This window comes from Indicator indicator, chromosome 2 (assembly GCF_027791375.1).
Source record: "Indicator indicator isolate 239-I01 chromosome 2, UM_Iind_1.1, whole genome shotgun sequence".
Classification (NCBI taxonomy): Eukaryota; Metazoa; Chordata; class Aves; order Piciformes; family Indicatoridae; genus Indicator; species Indicator indicator.
The window spans coordinates 35,554,193-35,567,122 of NC_072011.1; the positions used below are offsets into that span (position 1 = coordinate 35,554,193).

A 12,930-nucleotide genomic window follows, 5' to 3' on the forward strand; every position below is an offset into this window, starting at 1 on the left:
TCTTTTTCACAGTATATGCAGTAGCATTTCCTCATGTAATAAGAGTTTAAGGAATGATTAACAGAAGAGGAATCTCATGCTGAATTACAAGCAGCAGATCAGAAAGGCTGCATTTGCATTCATGAACAACAATAAAATCACAACCACACAATCACAACCACTGGAAAATACTACTTACAACGTACCTCAGTGATTGCTCTCTCAGGCTACAAAAAGCTCAAGACTTCTAAAAATGTCTTCCTTTCTCTCTTTTTAAAGAATTCTCACTTGCTATTTTTCGCACAAACTCCAAATTTCTAGCCAAATAATTGTTTGAGACCACAGCTCTGTTTCAGACATAAATAAAATAAAAAGACAGAAAGGGAATTGATTTTTAAGAAGACAAAAAGCCTTTAACAAACCATCACTAAAGTTCTCAAATCAATAACATACTTTCCCATCCATCTTCTTCACAAATTCAGTCAATTGAAATAAAAAAAGAATTCTAAGATCATACATGTAACCTTCTATCTGACAATAATTTTATCTTAAAAAAAAACCAAACCATCTATTACCTCTCTGTCTCAGCACATCCTGTAAACCTAAGTGCCGTTCCTGAATTTCAGTGAAAATACTCACACAGCAGAAATACAAGAATTCAATAATTCTTGTCTTACTTATTAAAAGTGCTTACTCCAAGTGCTAAATATATGCCACATACAGTAATTGATCTTACAGTACTTAAGTGTACAATGTATTTAACACATAAAAGAGCCTAGTAGAGTAACATTCAACATTAGTAGCTTCCAGCACTTGGATACCCTTATGAAAATCAGTTTAGGCAGTTTACACACACAGCATTGATATGCCTTCTGGTTCAGGCATTAGTAGCTGGATCACGCACTCAAACCATGCTGTGAAAGGCACCTTAAAATAGAGATGGGATCTGAGTTCACTTTTATCATTGTAAATGCAGAGCAGTTTCATTGACTCTAATGCTTAAAGTCAACGTGCTTGATTTACTCCTACGCTCCTCTAACAGCCCAGGACAGACACAAGTTACACACACCAACCAATAAAATATTGAGCAAAGCTGTGTATGCTTTGGAAAGGCAGACTGGTGTAATTCATACAAACAGGAAAAAAAACAATTAATCTCTTACACTTGGAAAAAAAAATAACCTAGTTTTTCATAATACTGGGTGTTGCTCCCACTTGGATTTTTTTTCCACCTGAAGAATAAAAAGTGAAGAATGTTAAGTTCTCCCTTGGCTAGGCCTATGCAGCTACTCAGGACAAAACTGGAACCATTAGTTGATACAACTAATAGGAAAATACAGTGCAGTATCTGCTGAGTGTATTGAAGTCATGTGCAGCACCTTGAAACCAAAGAACAGAAAGACTTTCCTCTTACCTGACCTAGCTTGTCAAAGATTCACCCATGAAGATAGTGGGTGTAGAGGTGACACATGCATATCTTAAAAAATCTTGGAAGGCAACAACTTGCAGGGAAAAATACCTAAGACCCCAATGGGGATAAGGAAAGCTAGCTGAACTCTAGAAAATTCAGACAAGACATTTGAAGGCTACCCAGAATTGCACAGAATGCCAGCCATAAAATAAACTGATGAGGGCCAAACCATTTTACAAAAGCAAAAACAAACAAAAAAAAACACCCACAAAAAACCCCAAATTAAACAAACAAACCCAAACAAAAAGCCCCACCAAAAAAACCTAAACCCAAATACAATTAAAAAAATAAAACACCACACACACACACAAAAGCTGGAAAAAAATGCCAGAAGGATGGTAGGTTTTAGGGTGAAGCCACCTGATGCTGCAGATATGTCCTATTTGAAAAAAGCTACAAATATAAAGAACTTCCTTCCTCCTCAGCCTTTTTTTAAAGCAGCGTGTAAAAATTATCAAAAAATCCAGTATAACTGTAAAAAATGTAATCCAATTTGCTGGATTGTGAATTGTTGCTGACTGCACTATGACAAATGCAGCATAGAAAGTCACTGTCTCCAAAGAGTTTTCACATAAAATCAACAAAGTATAGCAGAAATAACAAGAAAAGGCGCAAAGAAACATTTTTTAATTATTAAATTATTATATTTTTTATTAAGTTATTGCACAGGAAGGCTGTGGAGTCCATCCCTGGAGCTATGCAAATCCTGACTATGCACATCCCTGAGCAACCTGCTGTAGCTGACCATGCTCTGAGCAGGGGAATGGACTGAAGTATGCCCAGAGGCCTGCTCCCACTCCAGAAATTCCCTGATCAGATTAGAATGGATTCCTGAGAAATTACTTAAGGATGGCTAGTTTTACATAAAATTAATCAGAGAGAATGCTCTATATACAAGTTACAGTTTTGCAATTGTGAAAGAAGTCTACAAAAGTTTCTTAAATCAGCTTTACTGATGGACAGAAAAGGACCTTGGACAACATCATTCAGGAACAGCATTAGTCATCGCTAATGAACAGATTCAGGAAGGAACCTGATAGTGAGAAGTGGCAAAACAAAACTCACAGTCCAAAAATAAGAGGAAAAAAAATCTAATCATCTACTTAAATCTAAGGTTAAAAGATACACGCAACCATGGTAAGTGCCTGAGGCAAACCTTAATCCAACATAGTCTTTTTGGCCATATCACTAATTTTCTTACATGGGTCCTATGCAAGCCGCTGTGTCTAGTAGCAGAGCGCAACAAGAATATGTAAAATATCCCCCTGTATAAAAGGCACAGTATTCTAACATCAAGAGTGATCAGTGACCTTCCTGGAGAAAGCAAAAGAGTTCTTGAGGAAAGACAGGCATGACAGAATTGGGAACAATTCGAGCCATCTCACTACTCATTTACTGAAATTAATGGTCTCTGACTTCTGCTTAAAAAAATAACTGAATTAACACTAGGGTCTTGCTCGAAACACACCACCAAAAATAGCTTCAAAAAGCGTGCTTTACTTTGTCCTCCAAACCCACAAATTCAAAACAAGAAACCACTTATTTCTCTGTTACCTGCTCCTCCTAATCACACCACAGGACCATAGTAATCACTACATGTGAGTATATAACATATATATGTTTCTTGTTCACCCCAAAAGATAAGTTTTGTTTGTTACCTCTTACCGACAGTTATTTTGACAGTTCTTTTCTGAAAGTCCATCCTCATCTTCTCCCATTATATCCACTGCCGAAAATATCAGTGCAACCAGAATTGCAAAGCAGCATACCAGTGCAAAAATCACAATGCATCTTTGCTGGGACTGAAAGAGATTAAGATTAAAAAAAATTTAATGGTTGTGAGCAGATTCCAGTCAACAACCTGAGACTCTAAAACTTTTGCATAGGATCTAAAATTCTTTGAAGATCTTACTGCCATAGCTGTCAACATGAAACACACCTCAGGATGAAAACACTCTTGAAACTGTCCTTCAGGTATCACCTTGAGATGTATTTTAAATCCCTCAGGTCTTGTTAAATAATTCATATTACAAATAATATTCATAATTTAAACTGTTTCCTGTTTATACCCCAAAGAAAGTATTATGCAACAAAATAACAGTTCTTACATTAGCTATGTATTTTCTGATTGTGCCTCACAGATAAAGTACACATTTTGGATGCCACTCAAAAATCTTGAGTTTTAGTGTGTTAAGCTTAAATAAAACACATCACTGCAAGAAGACTGATAAGCAAAGGTTTTTTTTCATTGCTGCACAAAATAAAAGGAAACAAAGGGAGACTGTTGCTCAGTATGTTAGGCAATGCCCTCCACATCTCAGATGCATAGCACTGCCTTGTTCGACAACATACAATCCAGCAGTACTAAATCAGATAGAACTGTGTAAAGCCCCAGATAAAAGTGAAACCTCCTAAAGACAATCTCCTGATGTGCAATGTACATAGCTGCATGAATGCAAAATATATTTTATTCTGAAATGCAAGGTTCAAACAAATATGTGTGTTTTTCTGTTGAAGAAAATTTGCACTAAACTGCATATATATACATATTAAAAAATATAAAAGTCTAAGTACGTTGCCATAGTTATTTACTTAATTTTCATTATTGCCCTATAATTAAAGTAAATTTAAAAACCTTTATAAATAAATGAAAAAGCAGGAAAGTATATTGGAAAGCAGGAAAAGCGTAAGGAGAAGGAAGAAATGTCATGTTTGCATCTGAAAACCAACTTCATAGCACTTCTATTGTCCCTGACATTTTAGGAGGTTTCAGAGCAATAAGGACATTTTTTGTATGCATAAAGAAAAGGCTTGACTTTTCTTTTTTTTTATTAAATAAGCATCTAAAACTTCCAAACTATTGCACATCCCAGAAGGAACAAGTTCATGCATTTCAAAACAAATCAGATAGAATCATAGAATCATAGAAACATGCATTTTATTTCTTTCTGTGGAAATCTAAACCACAGCAAACAATTTCTTCAGATAAACAAGAATGACTTTTCTGAAATTTGGTGCAAAATGTATCCTTTTACCTAACAGCAACATTCAATATGTTGTACAGTTATGTACATGTTTTAACCCTAATGCATATTAGACACTTCTATGCATTTCAAATATATGTTTAAATCTGTTTTTTATAATATATTACCTAAAATCTTACAAGAATGCAGCATAAGAAAATCTGCAGCCAATTACGATTACTTCTGAAATAAAATTGTGACATTTTTTCCTGCTGTTACTTATACTCATGACAAAGTAAGAGAAGAATTAGAAATGCCTGCATCTGAGTGTCCAGAACTAAGGCTGCAGTCAGATGCACAGTAGGACTTGCAAGAAAAAACATTAAAACATTGCCTTATTGCCTCGTATGTGTGGCAATGAAAACTAAAGAGATAGAGTTATTCAGATCTGGCACATTGGTTTGTGCTACTTCATCATCAGGATGGCTCACCGCTGCTAAGAAGACCTCTGCCTCATGCAGTCTTTTACAGTTCTGTAAGTGTGTTTGCAGAAACTCATGGAGCTTCATTCAAGTGCAGAGTATCATCACCATGGCAGCAAGACAGCAAAGCAACTTCCATACCAGTGAGCCAAACAGAGCCATTGATTGCTCTCTGGACTCTAAGAACAGGGAATGTGACCCAGCATGGCTTACAATACTAGTGTTCTTTTTTATCCCAGCTCAGGATAACTGGAGCCATTATACTCACTGGGTACAGCTCCAAATCCGTATTTTTGGCAAATTTCTAGCGCAAGCTTCCTAGCTACCACACAGCATAAATGATGTCATGCTTTTGCTTCAGAGAGTAACACCCATATTCTTCTTGCTGCATTGCCATGCAAGCAGCACAACTACAGATAGTTGCAGGGTCACTGGACCGGCAGGAACCACAGCAGGCTTGAAGGCTGCGCCAGCAAGCAGAGAGGCAGCAGAAGATGTTTTGTTAAAAGGAGTCCACACTCCCTCTATCACAAATGTCATGTATGTCATAAAACAGCCCTAAACCCCTTTTAGTCAGCTTAAAACTTAAAGGCCAAAATTATAAAAAAATCTACAGCGTATCAAAATTATATGGTATAGCAAGAAAAAAAGGGACTGAGAGGTGTGTGTGGGGGTGTGGAACAGGTGCCTTAGAATCGCAGAATCATTCAGTTTGGAAAACACATTTATGATCGTTAAGCCCAACCATCAACCCTAAGTTTCTTCAATATCAGGAAATTTTATGGTAGCAATTTCTAGGTGGTTATGTTCAAGGAAAACAGAAATGGAAGGCCAGAATAATTCTCAATAAAGAATTTTGGGTACAGGATTGGGCCCAACACTGATCCCTGGGGGACACCACCAGTGACTGGCTGCCAGCTGGCAGTGGCACCATTCACCACCACTCTCTGGGCTCAGCCCTCCAGCCAGTTCTTAACCCAGCACAGAGTGCACCTGTCCAAGCCATGGGCTGACAGCTTGGCCAGGAGTTTGCTATGGGGGATGGTGTCAAAGGCCTTGCTGAAGTCCAGCTAGACTACATCCACAGCCTGCCCCACATCCACCAGGCAGGTCACCTGATCATAGAAGGAGATCAGGTTGGTGAGGCAGGACCTGCCTTTCCTAAATCCATGTTGGCTGGGCCTGATTCCTTGGCCATCCTGCAGGTGCACTGTGATTGCCCTCAAGATGACCTCCTCCACAATCTTGCCTGGCACTGAGGTCAGGCTGACAAGCCTGTAGTTCCCAGGTTCCTCCATCCAGCCCTTCTTGTGGATGGGCATCACACTGACCAGTTTCCAGTCATCTGGGACCTCTCCAGTGAGCCAGGACTGGTGGTAAATGATGGACAGTGGCTTGGCCAGCTCATCTGCCAGCTCTCTCAGTACCCTGGGATGGATCCCATTCGGTCCCATGAACTTGTGAGTATCCAAGTGGCTCATCAAGTCTCTAACTGCTTCCTCATGGATTTCAGGGTGATTATACTGCTCCCTGACCCCATCTACCAGTTCAGGAGCCCAGTTATCCTGAAGTTCACCTGCCTTGCTGTTGAAAATGGAGGCAAAAAAGGTATTTAGTACCTCTGCCTTTTCCTCATCTTTGGTTACAATATTCCCCTCCAAGTCCAATAAAGAGTGGAGGTTCTTCTTGCCTCTCTTTTTGGCATCAATATATTTATAAAAATGCTTTTTATTGTCCTTCACAGAAGTGGCCAGTTTGAGTTCTAACTGGGCTTTTGCCTCTCTAATTTTTCTCCTACAAGATATAACAACATCCTTAAACATATCTCGAGTTGCCTCCCCCCCTTTCCAAAGGTGACACACCCTCTTTTTTCCCCTTAATTCCTTCAAGAGATGCTTGCCCGTCCAGGCCGGTTGCCTTCCCCAGCAGCTCATCTTTTGGCACATGGGCACAGCCTGTTCTGTGCCTTCAAGAGTTCCTGTTTGAAGTAGCTCCAACCGTCCTGGACCCCTTTGTTCTTAAGGGCTGCTACCCAGGGTACTCTCCGGCTTAGTTGCTTAAATAAGCTGAAGTCTGCCCTCTGGAAGTCCAAAGGAAGGGTTCTGTTATTGCTCCTCCCCATTTCCCTGCATACTGAAAACTCCACTATCTCATGGTCGCTGCACCCTAGACAGCCTCCTACCATCACATCTCCCACCAGCCCTTCTCTATTTGAGAACAAGTCAAGCAGGGCCTGACCCCTGGTAGGCTCACATAACATCTGTGTCAAGAAGCTGTCCTCCATACACTCTAAGAACCTTCTGGACTGCCTCCTCTCTGCTAAGTTAAGTTTCTAGCAGCTGTCTGGCAGGTTAAAGTCACCCACAAGGACAAGGTCTGATGATCTTGAGACAGCCTCCAGCTGCTATTGAATATTTCATCGACCACTTCATCCTGGTTGGGTGGTCTATAACAGACTCCAACCAGGATGTCAGTTTTGTTAGCTTTCCCTCTGATTTTTACCCACAGGCACTCAATCCTTTCATCCTCTACCTCAAGTTCTGTGGTGTCAAGAGATTTTCTATCATACAGGGCCACCCCTCCTCCTCCTCTCCCTCGCCTGTCTCACCTATAGAGCTTGTAACTATCCAGTGCAGTACTCCAATTGTGTGAATCATCCCACCGTGTTTCTGTAATGGCAACTATGTCATAGTGTTGCTGGTGAACCAAGACTTCCAGTTCCTCTTGTTTGTTACCCATACTGCGTGCATTGGTGTACATGCACTTCAGCTGGGCTGCTGATTTCTTGACTAACTCTGGTTTATGTCCCTCTCTCTCCTCTCCAAAGAGACTGATTTCATCACCCACCTCCTTCAAACCTAAAGCCCTCCCAATGAGCCGTTATGAAACTGACAGTTGTGTTCTTCCTTTGAACTAAGGATCTCATGAAACAAGAACCATGAAATTGCAATGGTGCATTTACTGAGAAAACTGGGCACATAATAAGAAAATATGTCATGGCTTTGAACTTGTGATTCATTTGTATACCTATTTAAAGAATAAAAGAGGTAATATTTATACGACATACTAATACAGAGTTTGTATCTCCTTGACAGAACCACTGTTGTGGTGTGGTGGGCTGAAATTCCCCTCCCGTATTAACACATTAACATAAGCACCACAACCACAAAGGCTCCAAGAGGTAGGTTTTCACATTTTCTGTCATATCAGTAGTCAGCTCTTTCCTGAAAACACATCTGAACAGTAGCCTGATGACCAAAGCACCCATTTTTCAACACTAGTAAACTGTTCAACCCCTCTTACAATTTTATGTGTAGGATCTTATGGCATTTGCCAAGGATAGCAAGGAACTGGACTTCAAGAATTAGCAATCATTCTTAGATTAATCTTGGTTCTTTATATCATCATGTGTTTATTAGAGGAAAACTGTAAAAACTGGTTTCCATTAATCTGGAACCCATACAGAGTAATAATCTTCACTGCTGCCCTAAATCGCTCAGCTGGTATGATTAATACCAGTCAAGCTTAAGTTCTTACTAAATAAAAATAGGAAGAACTGGACCAATATTGGTAAGGTTAAGTATTTTCAAATATTCTGGGCCTAGTGAGATTCATCCTTGGATATTTAAGGTACTGGTTGAGGCTAGCAGAAAATTTTTAGCACTTACCTCTGAAAACTCATGAACATGAGTGAAGTATCAAAAGACTGGGAAAAGGCAAAAATGTTCCCCATATTTAAGGGAAAAATAAAAAGTGGACAGGCAATAGAAGCTGGGAAACAATAAACTAGTTAGTTTACTTTTAGTCTCTAGAAAACACTGGAACAAGTACTGAACTATTATATGTAAACACATAGAAGAGAAGAAATCTTCATAAGAAAAAGTCACATCAGTAAAATTTGATTTTCATCTTTTCCGGTCACAAGTTCTGTTGTCCTGCTGGAGAAGCTGAAAATAACACATACTTTTATCTTTAATAGAAGCTTCCTTATAAACCACAGAAAATATGTCCAGATTATTATAGAAGTGATGTAAAGCTGGTTGGAATATCATGCTCATTAATAAAATGGGAGAAGTTTTAGAAAAGATTCAGAGGATTCTGTTGTGCAGCTGTTTTTTGTTCATGTCTCCATTAACAATCTAAAATTATGGACTAGAAATTAAATGCGCTTATTAAGTTATACATAAAACACAAAGGAGGGCAAACTGAAAGCATGCTGGAAGAGCAGATTAAAATTTCAAAATGTTCTTGACAGTTTAGGGAGCATGTTGAGAAAAATGGGTTTAAATTCAATTAAGACAAAAAGTTATCAGCAGGAAGAAGAAATCAATTGCACAAATCCACGAACTGAGAAACATTAGGAAAAAGGATAATCAAAACTAAGAGGCTGAGGCAGACAGTGTAGGAAGACTGACCATAAAAGGCTAGTTGTTCATAGTTTGGAAAGGAGAAGAAATATGACCAAGAGATACAAAATTACCACAAGATCATTAGGTATAGCGATGGCAAAATTATTATTTGCCAAGTACCACAACAACAGAAAGAGGGAATGTTTATTGAAACTTGTAGGAGTTAAGTTTCAAAAAGATAAAGTAATTTTTTACGAAGTAGATATTGAGCATCTGGATTTTGTTGCCATGGGAGGCTGTGAAAGCAAACAGCAGCAGCAGATTTAAAAAGAGATTAACAAAAACTTTGAAAACATGTCCAGAGCAGATGCTAGAGAAAATAGGCAGAGATGTGCCCTTTAATAGAGGTGAAGGTAGACATGGTGTTGCCCCTGTTAGAAATACAGTACAGGACTAGATATGCCCTGGGTTTCAGCTGTAGGATTCAGACCTTTCATACACCCTTAAACTTTTTGCTTTTTCCACAGAAGGACCTACAAGTTCTGGAAGAATCCAATCTGAACATGAATCAATCATGTCACGCTGCTGTGTTGATGTATCTTAATATCCTAGCATAATGTTTCTACTGCATACAAGGCAAAAATAATCCTTACCCTCTACTTCAAGTTGGCATATTTTGTTCATCTTTCATGGAGACATGGTGACAGTTGAGAGAAAAATCAACAATAAATATCCACAGAAAGAAGAGATTCAAGAGTTAATTCTACAAGCAACATTCTTTAACCTCCAAGCAAACAAGGCATACAAAGTCACAGTGTGGTCCCAGCAGTCTACCTATTTTCTTTTGCAACTGTATTGAAAAGATAGATTTATAGAATCACAGCATGGTAGGGGTTGGAAGGTACCTGTGGAGACCACTAGTTCAACCCCACTGCTAAGACATTTATGCCTAAATCAGGTTGTGCACAAACACATCCAGGTGGGTTCTGAAAGCCTCCAGAGATGGAGACTCCACAACCTGTTTGGGCAGCCTGTTCCAGTGTTCCACTACCCTCTAAGTAAAGGGTTTTTTTCTTATGTTTAACTGAAACTTGTGTTCTTGTTTGTGCCTGTTGCCCCTTTTCCCATTACTAGCCACCACTGAAAAGAGCCCAGCCCCCTCCCCTTGACTGTCATCCTTTAGGTATTTATATGCAATGATAAGATCCCCTCTCAGTCTCATCTTCTCCAGGCTAAAGAGCCCCAGGTCCCTCAGCCTCTCATAAGAGAGATGTTCCAGCCCCCTAATCACCTTTGCAGCCCTCTGTTGGACTCTCTCCAGTGACTCCCTGTCTCTCTTCAACTGGGATGCCCAGAACTCGACACAGTACTCCATGTGTGGCCTCCCTAGGGCAGAGTAGAAGAGGAGAAGGAGGAGAACCCCTCTCAACCTCCTGGCCACACTTCCTAATGCATTCCAGGATACCATTTGACCTTCTTGACCACAATGGCATATTGCTGGCTTATGGTGAACTTTCTGTCTACCAGCACTCCCAGATTTTTCTTCAAAGAACTGCCTTCCATCAAGTCAACACCTAACCTGTACTAGCATCCAGGGTTACTAATTCCAATGTGTAGATGTAGTGGTGTGCACACAACACCCCCTTTTCCCCTTCCCCTTGTTGAGTCATGATGGGGGAAAGAGAAATGGCGTGACAGGGGGCAGAAGACACCTTTCCCACCTAGGCTAGGGTGGGCTCACATGGACCCTACCCCACACCACGTGTAAGAATCCCCCTGTTTTGGCAAGCCTGGGATGTAATTGGTTGAATTTTCCCACTTCTTTTGTGCCATTTGACACAATTATTCTCAGAATTAGTAAATAGGGGTGAGCCAAAAAGTGTGCACTGCTGCTTCTGTGCTGTTCTTCCCACTGCTGCTTCTCCTTGCTAGAGAGCTGCTGTTTTTCCATGCTGCAAAGCTTCCTGGCTGTGAAGCACTGCTTTTGCTGCAAAGCACCCTTGTGGCTTGCTGGCTCTATTTTGGCTTTTTCACATTGTGCATTGTGAATTATGAATTGCAGTTTCTGGAAGGTGTCCCAAAAAGCAGACCACAGGAGGATCCCTTACAAGTAAAATGCCACCTCATGAGTAAAATTGGATATTTTCCTAAAGTCTCTGGGGATTGCCTGCTGCTTGTTCCCTCCTTGTGAATTTATCTTTTCCCAAATACGGTTCCTTAAACTGTTGATTTTTTGTTTGTATACATTGCGAAAGTATTTCCCAACCAAACACCCAAATATGTAAATTTTTCCTGACTTTGTATATAGTTTTTCAGGCAGGGGTTTGGATTAATAAATAATTAATATTTTATTAATTTTCTGCCTCACTCCCTATTCATTTTGTAACAGTAGTTCTGTATGCTTGCCCTCGTTGAATTTCATGATGTTCGCTTTCACCTAACTCTCCAGGTCTCACTGAGCAGCAGCACAGACTTCTTGTGTGTCAGCCACTCCTCCTAGATTTGTATCATCAGCAAACTTGCTGAGAGTGTGCTCTACCCCTTCATCCAGGTCATTGTTGAATACATTGAACAAGACTGGACCCAGTACTGGGTTACATTATGTTAGAAATGCAATTACCTCAGGCATTTTACAAAATCCAGTACATAGGTAAACTTGTCTCAGAAAGACTCAAATTAGTACCTCTACTGAGGGAAAGGCAAAGCCTTCCAACACAGACACAGCTTAGCACCATGCAACTCATGGAGCTGAGCCAGGGACTGGAGGAATCATTGCTGTGGTGGCATTACACAGGGGTTGCAGGCTGTGAGCACACATCTGAAGCAAAGCAAGTGCATTGGCTGCACTGCTCACTGAACAAGAATTTGATCCAATAGGTCAGGCATTGTGCTGGTTTGAGGCCAGACAGATCCTCTCTTGCCCCGAGAGGGACAAAAGAATGATACTCATACAAGCAGATCGGAGAGTGATGGAAAGTTTAAATGGAAAAGCAATTAATGAAACTACAAAAAACTACAAAGCATAGTGACAAGAACGACCCAAAGCATACAGAGCCCCTTACACAACACCCAAAAGCCTCCCAGTTCTTCCATTCTCCCCACCTGAGGGTCTACCCAAACCCCCAGGGCTCTTTCTTCCCCCTCCCACTGCTAGGCTAGTCTCAGGCTGGCCAGGTCTGAGACTGCCCCCCCCTCCTTTCTCCTCCTGGCATTAGGCCTAGACAGGCCTAAGAGGCCTTGAGATACTCCCCCACTGTTACCCAATAGGGAAGCATCTCCCACAGGAGCAGAGAAGGAAGAAAGAAAAAGAGAATGACTTTGCAGATGGATTTATAGGGTGCAGGATTTGCAGGTAGAAATACGCCGTTTCCTGTGTCCACCTTATTGGGTTGCAGACTCAGGACACCAGAGGTGTAGCTTATGTGGCAATAACAGGAGGCACCCAGCCTGAACTGCCACAGGCATATAACCCATGGACAGACACAACACTATAAATAGAAAAACAATAAACTACTTCAGAAAAAAAACAAGGCTCTAGGGGTTACTTATCTGAACCTCCTCCACACAAAGTACAATATTACAGAAAGCTATTAACATTCAGAATATAAGCCCCATAAGAAAAAACAGTTTCCAGCACATCACCAGATAACCTGTAATGCCTTTTGTTGACCAGAATTGACATAAGA

The 12,930-nt window shown here is 40.4% G+C and overlaps 1 protein-coding gene across 1 annotated transcript in view; it reads right to left on the minus strand.

The window, feature by feature from the left end:
* Positions 1–12,930, minus strand: part of PLD5 (phospholipase D family member 5) — a 199,177-nt gene that overhangs the window by 117,857 nt on the left and 68,390 nt on the right. The window contains 1 exon segment of the mRNA XM_054397880.1: positions 3,116–3,252. Within this exon segment, the coding sequence (XP_054253855.1) occupies positions 3,116–3,252 (137 nt within the window).